The 18267-nt window shown below is 39.2% G+C and overlaps 1 protein-coding gene across 6 annotated transcripts in view; it reads left to right on the top strand.

Annotated features, from left to right (window-relative positions):
* The window catches only part of chd8 (chromodomain helicase DNA binding protein 8), a 153230-nt gene that overhangs the window by 104168 nt on the left and 30795 nt on the right, over positions 1–18267 (top strand). For all 6 annotated transcript variants that reach the window (XM_061935698.1, XM_061935690.1, XM_061935681.1 and 3 more), the window contains 7 exons: positions 1309–1511; positions 1583–1739; positions 1802–1891; positions 8892–8995; positions 9076–9199; positions 16618–16693; positions 16776–17050. In XM_061935698.1, the coding sequence (XP_061791682.1) occupies positions 1309–1511; positions 1583–1739; positions 1802–1891; positions 8892–8995; positions 9076–9199; positions 16618–16693; positions 16776–17050 (1029 nt within the window). The remainder of the gene's footprint in view (positions 1–1308; positions 1512–1582; positions 1740–1801; positions 1892–8891; positions 8996–9075; positions 9200–16617; positions 16694–16775; positions 17051–18267) is intronic.

Here is an 18267-nt window from a genome sequence, read left to right as displayed (position 1 = left end):
AAACTAAGAAAGTACATGTACTACTTTTGTCCCGATACCAATATTTTGGTACCGGTACCAAAATTATTTTGATACTTTTTGGTACTTTTCTAAATAAACGGGACCACAAAAAATGTCATTATGGGCTTGATTTTAACAAAGAATCTTAGGGTACATTAAACATATGTTTATTATTGCAAGATTGTCCTTAAATAAAATAGTGAATATACAACACAACTTGTCTTTTAGTAGTAAGCAAACAAACAAAGGCTCCTAATTAGTCTGCTGACATATGCAGTAACATATTGTCATTTTCCATTCTATTATTTTGTCAAAATTATTAAGGACAAGTGGTAGAAAATTAATTATTAATCCACTTGTTCATTTACTGTTAATATCTGCTTACTTTCTCTTTTAACATGTTCTATCTACACTTCTGTTAAAATGTAATAATCACTTATTCTTCTGTTGTTTGGATACTTTACATTAGTTTTGGATGATACTACACATTTGGGTATCAATCCGATACAGGATGATATATTGGTCATATTCAAAGTCCTCGTGTCCAGGGATGTATTTCCTGAGTTTATAAAGATAATATAAATGAAAAAAACAAAACTGCAATTTTTTGGGGGGGATGTTAAAAAATATTGACGTAATTATAGTAGTATCGACTAGATACGCTACTGTACTTGGTATCATTACAGTGGACGTTAGGTGTCGATCCACCCATGGTGTTTGCTTACATTTTGACGCCGGTGAGCTCCGGTGTGTAGTGAAGCATGGTTAGCTATTCCTCGTCCTGCAGTGATAATGATACTTGTAAGAAACGTACTTTATTTGTCGCCATGGAGGCGAGGATTAGTGATTTAGAAGTAGTAGGGGGCCAGGGGGGGGAATAAATAAATACATAAAAATATTCAGCACCAATGGGAGACCAGTCAGGATAGAGGGAAAGATGAATGCAGCAATATACAGTGACTTTTGAAGAAGACTTGTGGCTGTAATTGCTTCCAAAGGCTGTAAATACTTGGGATTTCTTTGTTTTTTATTTGTAATAAATTAGCAAAACCTTTTCATATTGTCATTATAGGTCTTGTGTGCAGAATTTTCGGGACAAAAATGAATTTATTCCATTTTGGAATAAAGCTGTCCTGTTGGAATAATACATGCTTGCCTATCGTAATTCCAGTAGCAAGCTACACATATACATTAACTTGTGTTTTATTTCAATCCAAAAATGTGCAAATCGACAAATATCCACAGTTTGAGTAAATGATGACGGGGACCCTTCAGTCACACCCTTTTTGTCTTGTCAATCTTTTCCAGTTGGGGGCGCTGGAGGGACATTCTGTCCCACGCCAGATGCAAGCGCCGCCTGAGTGAGCGCGACGTGGAGACCATCTGCCGCGTCATCCTGGTGTTTTGTCTCCTGCACTATCGTGGCGATGAGAACATCAAGAGTTTCATCTGGGAACTCATCACACCCCCAGAGAACGGGCGTGAACCCCAAACACTACTCAACCACTCTGGTAGGAGGATGCACAAACCACCCACTTCTTGCTGTCATTGCATGTGCTTAGAACTTGTGTTGTCTGCGTAGGCCTCTCCATCCCTGTGCCCCGAGGCAGGAAGGGCAAGAGGGTAAAAGCCCAGAGCACATTTGACTTGCAGAAAGTGGAATGGATCCGCAAGTATAACCCTGATACCTTGCTGCTGGACGACAGTTACCGCAAGCACCTCAAGCACCAGTGCAACAAGTTAGGATCATTGACGTTTGTCAAGTGTGTGTTGTCGTTACTAAAAGTCTCTCCTCTCCCAGGGTGTTGCTGAGGGTGCGTATGCTCTACTACCTCAAGCAGGAGGTGATCGGTGACCATGCTGACTCGGTCCTGAAAGGGGCAGACATCAGGTATGCTGTTGTACAAACCCCGTTTCCATATGAGTTAGATGTAAATATAAACGGAATACAATGATTTGCAAATCATTTTCAACCCATATTCAGTTGAATATGCTACAAAGACAACATATTTGATGTTCAAACTCATAAACTTTTTTTTTTTTGCAAATAATCATTAACTTTAGAATTTGATGCCAGCAACACGTGACAAAGAAGTTGGGAAAGGTGTCAATAAATACTGATAAAGTTGAGGAATGCTCATCAAACACTTATTTGGAACATCCCACAGGTGAGCAGGCAAATTGGGAACAGGTGGGTGCCATGATTGGGTATAAAAGTAGATTCCATGAAATGCTCAGTCATTCACAAACAAGGATGGGGCGAGGGTCACCACTTTGTCAACAAATGCGTGAGCAAATTGTTGAACAGTTTAAGAAATACCTTTCTCAACCAGCTATTGCAAGGAATTTAGGGATTTCACCATCTACGGTCCGTAATATCATCAAAGGGTTCAGAGAATCTGGAGAAATCACTGCACGTAAGCAGCTAAGCCCGTGACCTTCGATCCCTCAGGCTGTACTGCATCAACAAGCGACATCAGTGTGTAAAGGATATCACCACATGGGCTCAGGAACACTTCAAAAACCCACTGTCAGTAACTACAGTTGGTCGCTACATCTGTAAGTGCAAGTTAAAACTCAACTTTGCAAGGCGAAAACCGTTTATCAACAACACCCAGAAACGCCGTCGGCTTCGCTGGGCCTGAGCTCATCTAAGATGAACTGATACAAAATGGAAAAGTGTTCTGTGGTCTGACGAGTCCACATTTCAAATTGTTTTTGGAAACTGTGGACGTCGTGTCCTCCGGACCAAAGAGGAAAAGAACCATCCGGATTGTTATAGGCGCAAAGTGTAAAAGCCAGCATCTGTGATGGTATGGGGGTGTATTAGTGCCCAAAACATGGGTAACTTACACATCTGTGAAGGCGCCATTAATGCTGAAAGGTACATACAGGTTTTGGAGCAACATATGTTGCCATCCAAGCAACGTTACCATGGACGCCCCTGCTTATTTCAGCAAGACAATGCCAAGCCACGTGTTACATCAACGTGGCTTCATAGTAAAAGAGTGCGGGTACTAGACTGGCCTGCCTGTAGTCCAGACCTGTCTCCCATTGAAATTGTGTGGCGCATTATGAAGCCTAAAATAGCACAACGGAGACCCCCGGACTGTTGAACAACTTAAGCTGTACATCAAGCAAGAATGGGAAATAATTCCACCTGAGAAGCTTAAAAAATGTGTCTCCTCAGTTCCCAAACGTTTACTGAGTGTTGTTAAAAGGAAAGGCCATGTAACACAGTGGTGAACATGCCCTTTCCCAACTACTTTGGCACATGTTGCAGCCATGAAATTCTAAGTTAATTATTATTTGAAAAAAAAAAAAAATGTTTATGAGTTTGAACATCAAATATGTTGTCTTTGTAGTGCATTCAATTGAATATGGGTTGAAAAGGATTTGCAAATCATTGTATTCCGTTTATATTTACATCTAACACAATTTCCCAACTCATATAGAAACGGGGTTTGTATGTCCTATGCTGACACATTGTTCATCACCTACTCAGTGGCCTAGTGGTTAGAGTGTTGGTTGTGAGTTCAAATCCCGGCCGAGTCACACCAAAGACTATAATAGTGGGACCCATTACCTCCCTGCTTGGCACTCAGCATCAAGGGTTGGAATTATTATTATTATTCTCTATTGCTCGCTAGTGTTACCCTATCTGAGTTATTGTGCAGAAATATGGGGAAATAACTACAAATGTACACTTTATTCATTAACTATGTCGCAAAAAAGATCAGTTATAATAATACATAATGTTGGATATATTATTATTTATTGAATCGAAAATACTGAAATTCCACGACATAGTGAATTTGCAAACAGCTAAAATTACACACAAAGCAAACTATAACCTGCTACCCAAGAATATACAACAATTCTTCCCAAAAAAAGAGGAGAAATATAATCTTTTAGAGAAAAATGTAAATTAAAACAATAGTACGCACGTACAACACTTAAGACCTTCAGTATATCAGTATGTGGAATTAAATGGTGGAATGGATAAGGCAAATAAATCAAACAATGTACTAATATGATCCACTTCAAGAAACTCTTCTAACTTAAAGTGTTTACAAAGTACAAAGAAGAAAAACCATGATAAACATTCTGAATTTATTGATAATCTTATTTATCTCATTATATGAAATATAACTTACATCACTAATTATTGTTTATTTATTTTTAATGTTGTTACTTAAGGAGTATATTGTGAATAAATTGAGAAAAGGAAGTGAACAAAAGTTACAGCAACAGTGATGTAAAGGAAAAGGGGAAGGATTAAATAAGCTCTGCTTCGTCCTACTCCTTTTTGAACATGTTGAATAGAGAAACTGGAAATTGTGAAGCATCATGTTGTATGCATGCATGTTCCAAATAAACACAAACGCAACTCAATTTGAAGCTGAACTATTCCCAATCCAATCCACTTTATTTGTATAGCACGGGGGTCGGCAACCCGCGGCTCTAGAGCTGCATGCGGCTCTTTAGCGCCGCCCTAGTGGCTCTCTGGAGCGTTTTCAAAAATGTATGAAAAATGGAAAAAGATTTGGGGGGGGGAAAAAAAAAAAGCGTTAATATGGTTTCTGTAGGAGGACAAACATGACACAAACCTTCCTATTTGTTATAAATCACACTGTTTGTATTAAACATGCTTCACTGATTCAAGTATTTGGCGAGCGCCGTTCTGTCCCACTAATTTTGGCGGTCCTTGAACTCACCGTAGTTTGTTTACATGTATAACTTTCTCAGACTTTCTAAGACGTGTTTTATGCCACTTCTTTTTCTGTCTCATTTTGTCCACCAAACTTTTAACGTTGTGCATGAATGCACAAAGGTGAGTTTTGTTGATGTTATTGACTTGTGTGGAGTGCTAGTTAGACATATTTGGTCACTGCAAGCTAATCGATGCTAACATGCTATTTAGGCTAGCTATATGTACATATTGCATCATTATGCCTCATTTGTAGGTATATTTGAGGTCATTTAGTTTCCTTTAAGTCAATTTATATCTCATTACACACTATCTGTATGTAATATGGCTTTTAATTTTTTGCGGCTCCAGACAGATTTGTGTTTGTAATTTTGGTCCAATATGGCTCTTTCAACATTTTGGGTTGCCGACCCCTGTTATAGCACATTTAAACAACAGAAATGTTTCCAAAGTGCTTCACAACAATATTAAAAACAATATTCAAATATTATCCTTAGCTCCACCAATGACTGAATAAAAACAAAAAAATAAATAAATATAAAACCAATATAAAATAAATATGATTAAAAACAATCCCCTGAAGTATTTGCTTTGTAATTATATTTTTTCCTTTTTCTTTTTCGCTAATTCTGGCTTTTTTTTAACCATGTGTGTTTTATGAAGATGCATTCTCCCCTTTGAAATAAACTAATCTAATCTTTCTAATATTTATATAATATAATATAATATATTATGTTTAATTTCTTTGCTTAATCCATTCCATCATTTAATTCCACATACTGATATACTGAAGGTCTTAAGTGTTCATGCATACAAATGTTTTTAATTACATTTTTCTCTATAAGATTATAATTCTCTTTTGTTGAGAAGACTTGTTGTATATTCTTGGGTAGCAGATTGTAGTTTGTTTTGTGCATAATTTTAGCTGTTTGCAAATTCACTATGTCGTGGCGTTTCAGTATTTTCGATATATTACATATAGGTAATATTTGTTACCTTGCGGCTCTTCTTACTGGCGAGTCGCGAGCAGGGAGGCTGTCTGTGCTTCCTGTGTGTAAAGTTGACTCTGCGTCCACCAAACCAAAGATTGTGAATGACTGTAAAGAGGGCTTACTGCATCCAGTTAATTCCTAACGTTAAATGCACAGAGTGGGACGTCTTTCTCCCTGTTTGACGTATAAGACGAACAAATGCGAGACTCAACATTTATGATCAAATGCGGTTATTAAAACCTCCATGTCGATTAATCGTGCTCCCCTACCGTTTTTTATAAGTAAATGTACTAGGAATGTCCCGATCCAGGTTTTTGCACTTCCAATCCGATACCGATATTGTTTTTGCATTTCCGATCCGATACCGATACTGACCGATACCGATACTGGCCTATCCGAGCATGTATTAAAGTTTAAAGTTATTTAGCCTACTTAGTTGTCAGAATCATGTTGAAAAGGGTTTTAGTACTCTTGATTACAACTAGCCAGCTGAATTAGGGGAGTTTGAATAATACACAATGGTTGGTAACAAGAAACTGACCAGTTTATTCAAGGATAAACACAAAATAGACAAAATTATACATGACAAACAGAAATGGCATCATTGAACTAGGGCTGGGCGATATGGCCTTTTTTTAATATTGCGATATTTTAAGGCCATATTGCGATACACAATATATATCTCGATATTTTGCCTTAGCTTTGAATGAACACTTGATGCATATAATCACAGCAGTATGATGATTCTATGTGTTTTGATTGATTGATTGAGACTTTTATTAGTAGGTTGGACAGTGAAGTACATATTTCGTACAATTGACCACTAAATGGTAACACCCGAATAAGTTTTTCAACTTGTTTAAGTCGGGGTCCACTTAAATTGATTCATGATGCAGATATATACTATCAGATATATACCGTATTTTCCGCACTATAAGGCGCACCGGATTATTAGCCGCACCTTCTATGAATTACATATTTCATAATTTTGTCCACCAATAAGCCGCCCCGGACTATAAGCCGCGTCTACGCTGCGCTAAAGTGAATGTCAAAAAAACGCTGCGCTAAAGTGAATGTCAAAAAAACAGTCAGATAGTTCAGTCAAACTTTAATAATATATTGAAAACCAGCGTTCTAACAACTCTGTCCCAAAATGTACGCAAATGTGCAATCACAAACATAGTAAAATTCAAAATGGTGTAGAGCAATAAATAGCAACATAATGTTGCTCGAACGTTAATGTCACAACACACAAAATAAACATAGCGCTCACCTTCTGAAGTTATTCTTCATTCGTAAATCCTTCGAATTCTTCGTCTTCGGTGTCCGAATTGAAAAGTTGCGCAAGCGTGGGATCCAAAAATGGCCGGCTCCGCCTCGTCGAAGTCATCGGATTCAGTGTCGCTGTTGTTGTGCAGCAGTTCTGTGAATCCTGCCTTCCGGAAAGCTCGGACCACAGTTGTGACCGAAACTATCTGCCCAGGCATTTACGATCCACTGGCAGATGTTGGCGTATGTCGACCGGCGCTATCTGCCCGTCTTAGTGAAGGTGTGTTCGCCTTCGGAGCTGTGTGAAAAAAGCCACCCGGCCTCTTCGCGTAAACTTCCCTTAACCACTCGCTCATCTTTTCTTCATCCATCCATCCCTTCGAGTTAGCTTTTATGATGACGCCGGCTGGAAAGGTCTCTTTTGGCAAGGTCTTCCTTTTGAATATCATCATGGGTGGAAGTTAGCATGGCAAGCTAGAACCACAGTGAAGGATGACTTCTCATTCCCTGTGGTGCGAATATTCACCGTACGTGCTCCCGTTCCACAGTGCGGTTCACAGGAATATCAGCTGTGAAATACGGTAGTAATCCGTGTGCGGATGGAGAGATTGCGTCTTTTTATGAACCGGATCGCTTAGTAGGAGCCATTTTGTGGTCTTTACAGATGTAAACAGGAAATGAAACGTACGGTGATATCCGCGCGTTTTTTCTTCTTCTTCCGGGGGCGGGTGAAGCGCTTCCTGTTCTATGGGGGCGGGTGCTTTCCTTGGCGGTTGCTTGCGTAGAAGAAGAAGCGCTTCCTGTTCTACCGGGAAAAAAGATGGCGGCTGTTTACCGAAGTTGCGAGACCGAAACTTTATGAAAATGAATCGTAATAAAGCGCACCGGGTTATAAGGCGCACTGTCAGCTTTTGAGAAAAATTGTGGTTTTTAGGTGCGCCTTATAGTGCGGAAAATACGGTACTATCATCATAATACAGTCATCACACAAGATAATCACATTGAATTATTTACATTATTTATAATCCGGGGTGTGGAGGGGGGCGCCGGATGTAAGTGTCAAAAAGACAGCCAAAAGAGTTTGATATGAAAATAAATCTAAAGTTAAAATATACATGCACCCATTTGCAGGAAATGTAGTCTTGATTTTCAAATTTTTCTTTCAAGGCTTGCATGTCTACATTAAAACATTGTTCTTCATACTGCATTAATATATGCTACTTTTAAACTTTCATGCATAGAAGGAAATCACAACTAAAAAAATCACTAATTTTTTCATACGGTGTTGATGTGGACATTTTTGCCTCGGCATTTTGTGTGGACGTGTGGCACCGAATGGAGATAAGCGTCTCGACAGACGTCACAATATTTGAACAATGATGACGAAAACTGTTTTCTCTGTCGTGTCCGTGTGTCGAAAATTGTTATGCGCTAATTTTTTTATTTGATTTTGTGCGTGGCATAGATTTGCTATGCGCAGAGGACGCTTAAACATTGCGCAATTGCACAGGCGAGTACCTTAGAGGGAAGGTTGCTCGCACGGCTGCGCTAGCATCACAGCTAACGTTAGCCATGCTGCTACCTCTCTGCTCGGGGAGGACGTATACGTATGTGACGTATGACGTGACAGTATGTGACGTGTGTAAGAAGGTGCACTTGCTGTCTGTAAGAGGGAGACACAGGAAAGAGTGAGAAGAGCCTGTCGTGTAATGCCAGCAGCTAAAAGCAACTGCGTGAGAATTCAGACCTGTGGATGTGTTGAAGGTGTGCTGGAAAATGCGGAACGGAATTTTTTTTTAAACTGGATCTGGATCGGCATTTTCCCATGCCTTGCCGATACGCAATTTTTGGCAAATATCGGCAGCCGATCCGATCCAAATATCGGATCGGGACATCCCTAAAATGTATTTGTTTTCCAGAGATGTGGACATCTGGATACCGGAGATGGAGCAGCAAGAGGTCCCTGCAGGATGGTGGGATGCTGAGGCTGACCGCTCTCTGCTGGCGGGTGTTTTCAAACACGGTAAGAACGGCAAAGCTTTTCCAGAAGTCGGTGGCCAAGTTTGTGTGTTTCAACAAGTTTTTTGTTGAATGTGTTACCAGGTTACGAGATGTACACCACCATGCGCGCCGACGGACGCCTGTGTTTCCTGGAGAAGGTTGGCCGGCCCGACGACAAGGCCATCGATGCGGAGCAACATGTAGGGGATGGCGAGCTGGGAGACGAGTGAGTCATGCAAAGTTTTTTTTGTGACATTTTGCTGCAATTGATATACATTGGTACCTCAGGGATATGAGTTTAATTGGTGATTGTATTGCCAAACAGCCACGCCCATTGAAATTCATTGAAATCAATTAACATTACATGGTTCTTTGCTCACCCCAACACCACAATTTCAACATGTAACTAGGGTTGTCCAAATACCAATATTTTGGTACCGGTACCAAAATGTATTTCGGTACTTTTCTAAATAAAGCGTACCACAAAAAATGGCATTATAGGCTTTATTTTAACCAAAAATATTAGGGTACATTAAACATGTGTTTATTATTGCAATTTAGTCCTTAAATAAAATAGTGAACATACTAGACAACTTGTCTTTTAGTAGTAAGTAAACAAACAAAGGCTCCTAATTAGTCTGCTGACATATGCAGTAACATATTGTGTCATTTATCTACCTATTATTTTGTCAACATTAAGGACAAGTGGTAGAAAATTAATTATTAATCTACTTGTTCATTTACCGTATTTTTCGGACTATAAGTCGCAGTTTTTTTCATAGTTTGGCCGGGGGTGCTACTTATACTCATGAGCGACTTATGTGTGAAATTATTAACACATTACCGTAAAATATCAAATAATATTATTTATCTCATTCACGTAAGAGACTAGACGTATAAGATTTCATGGGATTTAGCGATTAGGAGTGACAGATTGTTTGGTGTTTAAACGTATAGCATGTTCTATATGTTATAGTTATTTGAATGACTCTTACCATAATATGTTACGTTAACATACCAGTTGGTTATTTATGCCTCATATAACGTACACTTATTCAGCCTGTTGTTCACTATTCTTTATTTATTTTAAATTGCCTTTCAAATGTATATTCTTGGTGTTGGCTTTTATCAAATACATTTCCCCCAAAAAATGCGACTTATACTCCAGTGCGACTTATGTTTTTTTCCTTCTTTAATATGCATTTTGGGCCGGTGCGACTTATACTCCGGAGCGACTTATACTCCGAAAAATACGGTAATAATTCTCTGTAAAATTTGTTTTGTGTTAATAGTTTTGGGTTTAATGGGAAAATGTTGTTTCTTTTTTTATTCAATTAGTGTTTTGGACCTGATTACTAACAACAACCCACCTGAAATACATTTTAAAAGTGTCACAGCAATTGTTGCAAATCAGTAAAAACACCCAGGAGTCCATTGAATTTGGGTAAAGTTGCTAATTTGACATTATGAAATGAGTTTTGTGTTAATAGTTTTGGGTTTAATGGGAATATTTTGTTTCATTCTTTATTCAACTGGCGTTTTGGAACTGATAACTAACAAAAACCACCGGAAGTACATTTTAAAAGTGGCACAGCAATTGTTGCAAATGAGTAAAAGATTTACGATTCCATTGAATTTGGGTAAGGCTGTACATTAATCAAATATGTTGCTAATTTGACATTATAAATTGAGTTTTGTGTTAATAGTTTTGGGTTTAATGGGAATATGTTGTTTCATTTATATATGTTTTTTTCCTTTTTTATTATGCATTTATTTATACTCCGGAGCGACTTATACTCCGAAAAATACGGTACTTTGAATTTATAACCCTCTGGCGCTGTTTTGTACTTTTTTTTCCTTCTTTATTATGCATTTTCGGCAGGTGCGACTTATACTCCGAAAAATACGGTACTGTTAATATCTGCTTACTTTCTCTTTTAACATGTTCTATCTACACTCCTGTTAAAATGTAACAATAACTTATTCTTCTGTTGTTTGGATACTTTACATTAGTTTTGGATGAAGGCAGGGTCGTTTGGAAAAAAATAAAATAAAATCTGGGTTCCGGGGATGCGCGGATTTACGAAAATGCGCGTCCTTTCTGATTTTAATGCGTAAAAAGACACAAAAAGTGCGTTAACGCCAACAGTGGTATAAGGATTTGCCGCGTGACATTGTCACACAATTGCCTGTACATTTGATCAGTAAATGTATATTTTGCTTACACTGTAAGAAAAAAAAACTGCGGATTTTGCAGTAAAAAAAATGGCAGAATTTTACCATAAAATGTACGGTATTTTATTGTAAAATTATGGTCATTGAGCTGCCAGTTTTTTGTTAGTTTTTTTGCATAAAAAATATGGTTTGGTGTTTTCACAGTGTATTACCGTATTTTCCGCATCATAAGGCGCCCTGGGTTAAAAGCCGCGCCTTCAATGAACGGCATATTTCAAAACTTTGTCCACCAATAAGCCGCCCCGTGTTGTAAGCCGCATCTAACTGCGCTAAAGGAATGTCAAAAAAACAGTCAGATAGGTCAGTCAAACTTTAATAATATATTAAAAACCAGCGTTCTAACAACTCTGTTCACTCCCAAAATGTACGCAAATGTGCAATCACAAACATACGTATATCAACATGGACAGAGCTGCGTGAAAAAAGCCACCCGGCCTCTTCGCGTAAACTTAAACTTACCTTAACCACTCGCTCATCTTTTCTTCATCCATCCCTTCGAGTTAGCTTTTATGATGACGCCGGCTGGAAAGGTCTCTTTTGGCAAGGTCTTCCTTTTGAATATCACCATGGGTGGAAGTTAGCATGGCAAGCTAGAACCACAGTGAAGGATGACTTCTCATTCCCTGTGGTGCGAATATTCACCGTACGTGCTCCCGTTCCACAGTGCGGTTCACAGGAATATCAGTTGCTGTGAAATACGGTAGTAATCCGTGTGCGGATGGAGAGATTGCGTCTTTTCATGAACCGGATCCTTGTCGCTTAGTAGGAGCCATTTTGTGGTCTTTACAGATGTAAACAGGAAATGAAACGTACGGTGATATCCGCGCGTTTTTTCTTCTTCTTCCGGGGGCGGGTGGTTGCTTACAGTAGAAGAAGAAGCGCTTCCTGTTCTATGGGGGCGGGTGCTTACCTTGGCGGTTGCTTGCGTAGAAGAAGAAGCGCTTCCTGTTCTACCGGGAAAAAAGATGGCGGCTGTTTACCTAAGTTGCGAGATCGAAACTTTATGAAAATGAATCTTAATATTTATCCATATATAAAGCGCACCGGGTTAAAAGGCGCACTGTCAGCTTTTGAGTAAATTTGTGGTTTTTAGGTGCGGCTAATGGTGCGGAAAATACGGTACTGTAAATGGAAAATTTTAACCTTTTTTTTTACGGTGGCATTCTGAAGACTGAGCTGTTTTTGTTTTTATATATTGTTATGTTTAAAGTTAAAGTACCAATAATTGTCACACACACACTAGGTGTGGCGAAATTATTCTCTGCATATGACCCATCACCCTTGATCACCCCCTGGGAGGTGAGGGGAGCAGTGAGCAGCAGCAGTGGCCGCGCCCGGGAATCATTTTTGGTGATTTAACCCCCAATTCCAACCCTCGATGCTGAGTGTCAAGCAGTGTACAATTTGATGGATAACTTGTTTTGAAATCACAGGTCAAGCAGATACTTATGTAGTATTTGTCCCCAAAAATATTTCGAAGGTATATATACCGTATTTTCGGAGTATAAGTTGCACCGCAGTATAAGTCGCACCTGCCAAAAATGCATAATAAAGAAGGAAAAAAACATAAGTCGCACTGGAGCCCGGCCAAACTATGAAAAAAAACTGCGACTTATAGTCCGAAAAATACGGTACTATAATATTTGTTGCATTATTAGATAGTTTAAAAGATATAGGACTGCATGCAATACATGTTTTTTTTCTGTCAAAATAGAAAAAGAAAGAAAGATAAAGTACTTTATTGACGCTTAGACATAGACTTAGACAAACTTAATGGATCCACAAGGGAAATTGTTCCACACAGTAGCTCAGTTACAAAGGATGGAAAGGATAATGCAGGTATAAAGTAGACTAAAAATGTACCTTAGTAGCAATATAAAATATAACATATGTAATATTTACATATTATATGTACAGTATATATTATATACTGATATATTATATTTTTATATAATATAATATAATATATACAATATATAACAAATCACAATTACCATGTACAATATTACAGCATACCTGTATTTTTCGGAGTATAAGTCGCTCCGGAGTATAAGACGCACCGGCCGAAAATGCATAGTATAAGTTGCATTTTTGGGGGAAATTTATTTGATATAACCCAACACCAAGAATAAACATTTGAAAGGCAATTTAAAATAAATGAAGAATAGTGAACAACAGGCTGAATAAGTGTACGTTATATTAAGTTAAAGTACCGATGATTGTCACACACACACTAGGTGTGGTGAAATTTGTCCTCTGCATTTGACCCATCCCCTTGGTCACCCCCTGGGAGGTGAGGGGAGCAGTGGGCAGCAGCGGTGCCGCACCCGGGAATAGTTTTTGGTGATTTAACCCCCAATTCCAACCCATGATGCTGAGTGCCAAGCAGAGAGGTAATGGGTCCCATTTTTATAGGCTTTGGTATGACTCACAACCTACCGATCTCTTATGAGGCATAAATAGCCAACTGAGAACGTGCCTGGTATGTTAACGTAACATATTATGGTAAGAGTAATATAAATAACTATAACATATAGAACATGCTATACGTTTACCAAACAATCTGTCACTCCTAATCGCTAAATCCCATGAAATCTTATACGTCTAGTCCAGGGGTGCTCACACTTTTTCTGCAGGCGAGCTACTTTTCAATTGATCAAGTCGTGGGGATCTACCTCATTCATATATATAATTTATATTTACTTATTTATGAAATATATGTTTTTGTTAACAAGTTAAATGTGTTTAAAGATAATGCAAGTATGTTTAACACATATAGTTAATATTGTTGATAAATTAAAGGTGTTTAATGATAATACAAGTATGTTTAATACATATAGTTAATATTGTTAACAAGTTAAAGGTGTTTAAAGATAATGCAAGCATGTTTAACACATATAGTTAATATTGTTAATAAATTAAAGGTGTTTAATGATAATACAAGTATGGTTAATACATATACCGTAGTTAATATTGTTAACAAGTTGAATGTGTTTAATGATAATACAAGCATGTTTAACACATATAGTTAATATTGTTAACAAGTTAAAGGTGTTTAAAGATAATACAAGCATGTTTAACACATATAGTTAATATTGTTAACAAGTTAAAGGTGTTTAAAGATAATACAAGCATGTTTAACACATATACCGTATTTTCCGCACTATAAGCCGCCCCGGGTTATTAGCCGCACCTTCAATGAATGGCATATTTCAAAACTTTGTTCACCTATAAGCCGCCCCGGGTTATAAGCCGCGCCTACGCTGCGCAAAAGGGAATGTCAAAAAAACAGTCAGATAGGTCAGTCAAACTTTAATAATATATTACAAACCAGCGTTCTAACAACTCTGTTCACCCCCAAAATGTAATGTGCAAATGTGCAATCACAAAAATAGTAACACTCAAATTAGTGCAGAGCAATAGCAACATCAATAACTCAACGTTGCTCGAACGTTAATGTCACCCAACACACAAAATAAACATTTAAAGCTCACTTTCTGAAGTTATTCCTCATCCATAAATCCCTCGAATTCTTCTTCAGTGTCTGAATTAAAAAGTTGGGCGAAAACGGCATCCAAAATGGCCGGCTCCGTCTCGTCGAAGTCATCAGAGTCAATGTTGCTGTTGTTGTCCAGCAGTTCCGTGAATCCTGCCTTCCGGAAAGCTCGGACCACAGTTGAGACCGATATATCCGCCCAGGCATTTACCATCCACTGGCAGATGTTGGCGTATGTCATCCGGCGCTGTCTCCCTGTCTTAGTGGCGCAGGTCATCTTGTTGCTTCCTCTACCTACGTACCATTGATTCATTTATGTTCAATTCTCTCGCTGCTGCTCTATTTCCGTGTTCTACTGCGTGACTTATTGCCTTGAGTTTGAATTCTGCGTTGTAGGCGTGTCTCTTAATAGGAGCCATTTTGTGGTCTTTACAGATGTAAACACACAAATGAAATGAAAAGTAATATCCACGCGCTTCTTCTTCTACGGGGGCGGGTGGTTGCTTACAGTAGAAGAAGAAGCGCTTCCTCTTCTATGGGGGCGGGTGCTTACCTTGGTGGTTGCTTACCGTAGAAGAAGAAGCGCTTCCTCTTCTACGGGGAAAAAAGATGGCGGCTGTTTACCGTAGTTGCGAGACCTAAACTATATGAAAATGAATATTAATATTAATCCATATATAAGGCGCACCGGGTTATAAGCCGCACTGTCAGCTTTTGAGAAAATTTTTGGTTTTTAGGCTCGGCTTATAGTGCGGAAAATACCGTAGTTAATATTGTTAATAAGTTAAAGGTGTTTAAAGATAATACAAGCATGTTTAACACATATAGTTAATATTAACAACTTAAAGGTGTTTAAAGATAATACAAGCATGTTTAACACATATAGATTCCTTTCTTTCATGAAGACAGGAATATAAGTTGGTGTATTACCTGATTCTGATGACTTGCATTGATTGGAATCAGACAGTGGTGCTAAAAACGTCTGCATTTTCGAATGGAGGAGAAAAAAGTCCTCCTTTCTGTCCAATACCACATGAAAGTGGTTGGTTTTTGGCATCTTATTTGTCCAGCTTCCATACTTTTTTGTATACACTTTACAAGAAATACATTGTCGGCAAACTCCGTAGCTTGCTAGCTTGTGCACGCCAGCTTTCTGAGACTCTTATTTTGGTAGCGCAACTGTGCAACTGTGCAGTCGGTCTTTGGAGTTTTGACGACAGGTACTGCGCCAGAGTCTGTTGAAATAAAGTGTTTCTCGCCTTCCAGTCGGTAATTTTAATGAGCTGGCAGCAGCCAGCGTCATCTCAGAAGACCCTCGGGTGCCGTGAATGTCAATCAAGTGACGAAAGTGACGTCATAGTGAAGATTTATGATCGCTCATTTTTAGGACTATTTTTTTAATGCCTGGCTGGTGATCGACTGACACACCCTCCGAGATCAACCGGTAGCTCGCGATCGACGTAATGAGCACCCCTGGTCTAGTCTTTTACGTGAATGAGCTAAATAATATTATTTGATATTTTACGCTAATGTGTTAATAATTTCACACATAAGTCGCTCCTGAGTATAAGTCGCACTCCCGGCCAAACTATGAAAAAAAAACTGCGACTTATAGTCTGAAAAATACGGTATGTAACAGCTGCAGCCAAAAAAAGGGCAGCATAAAATAGAGAGTAGATACAGCAGAAAAAATACATTTATTATCAAGTTTAGCACTGCATATTCTTTCCAGGCTTTCACGGGCCATTCAAAATGATGTCGGACCAGATCTGGCCCCCGGGCCTTGAGTTTGACACGACTGTACTTTATGTATAAACACACACGCACAAACACAGTGTGTCCGTTACTTCGGTCTGGGTAACATACGCATGTTTTGGTCTTGTCGCCTGCTTATTACATGTTTCTTGTTCCAGAGGGGATTATGACAAATACTCTGAGGACCCCGAGTTCAAGCCTGCGTCAAGACCACCAAAAGATTCTTACGAGGAGGTATACTTCCGAGCATAAGTTTGTGCGAGTTGTAGCAACAAAAAAAAAGCCTCACACGTTGTCATTAAACGCCGCCCTCCAGCATGACAGTGTGAAGATAGAGGAGGAAATCACCGTGGAAGACAAGTCCGTCCCAGCCATCGCGGAAAGCTTCTCTAACCAGACCCAGAGTGGCTGCGATTGGCCCTCCAGTTCATCGCTTACAGCACGCCTGCGGCGCTTGATCACAGCTTACCAGCGCAGCTACAGGCAGGAGCAGCTGAAAATCGAAGCTGAGGCGAAGGGCGACCGCAGGCGCAGGAGGTGTGAACAAGCCAGCAAACTGAAGGAGATCGCACGGCAAGAGCGACAACAAAGGTATACTTATCGCTTTTGTGTAGAAATGTTCAGTCTCGATCAAAAGTGTAACATACATTTGTAAAGAACATAATGTCATGGCTGTCTTGAGTTTCCAATCATTTCCAGAAATCTTATTTTTTTTGTGATAGGGTGATTGGAGCACATACTTGTTGGTCACAAAAAACATTCATGAAGTTTGCTTCTTTTATGAATTTATTATGGGTCTACTGAAAATGTGACCAAATCTACAGCAATGTTAATATTTGGTTACATGTCCCTTGGCAAGTTTCACTGCAATAAGGCGCTTTTGGTAGCCATCCACAAGCTTCTGCTTGAATTTTTGACCACTCCTCTTGACAAAATTGGTGCAGTTCAGCTAAATTTGTTCGACTTGTTTCTTCAGCATTGTCCACACCTTTAAGTCAGGACTTTGGGAAGGCCATTCTAAAACCTTCATTCTAGCTTGATTTAGCCATTCCTTTACCACTTTTGACGTGTGTTTGGGGTCATTGTCCTGTTGCGCCCAAGACCCAACCTCTGGGCTGATGATTTTAGGTCGTCCTGAAGAATTTGGAAGTTTTCATTGTCCCATTTACTCTCTGTAAAGCAGCAGTTCCATTGTCAGCAAAACAGGCCCAGAGCATAATACTACCACCATCATGCTTGACGGTAGGAATGGTGTTCCTGGGATTAAAGGCCTCACCTTTTCTCCTCCAAACATATTGCTGGGTATTGTGGCCAAACAGCTCCATTTTTGTTTCATCTGACATTATATGGCAAAGATAAGACCTTCTGGAGGAAAGTTCTGTGGTCAGATGAAACAAAAATGGAGCTGTTTGGCCACAATACCCAGCAATATGTTTGGAGGAGAAAAGGTGAGGCCTTTAATCCGAGGAGCGCCATACCTACCGTCAAGCATGGTGGTGGTAGTATTATGCTCTGGGCCTGTTTTGCTGCCAATGGAACTGCTGCTTTACAGAGAGTAAATGGGACAATGAAAAAGGAGGATTACCTCCAAATTCTTCAGGACAAGCTAAAATCATCAGCCCGGAGGTTGGGTCTTGGGCGCAGTTGAGTGTTCCAACAGGACAATGATCCCAAACACACGTCAAAAGTAGTAAAGGAATGGCTAGAATTAAGATTTTAGAATGGCCTTCCCAAAGTACTGACTTAAAGGGGAACATTATCACCAGACCTATGTAAGCGTCAATATATACCTTGATGTTGCAGAAAAA

Source organism: Nerophis lumbriciformis, linkage group LG03, assembly GCF_033978685.3.
Source record: "Nerophis lumbriciformis linkage group LG03, RoL_Nlum_v2.1, whole genome shotgun sequence".
Classification (NCBI taxonomy): Eukaryota; Metazoa; Chordata; class Actinopteri; order Syngnathiformes; family Syngnathidae; genus Nerophis; species Nerophis lumbriciformis.
This window is presented reverse-complemented; position numbering and strand designations above follow the sequence as displayed.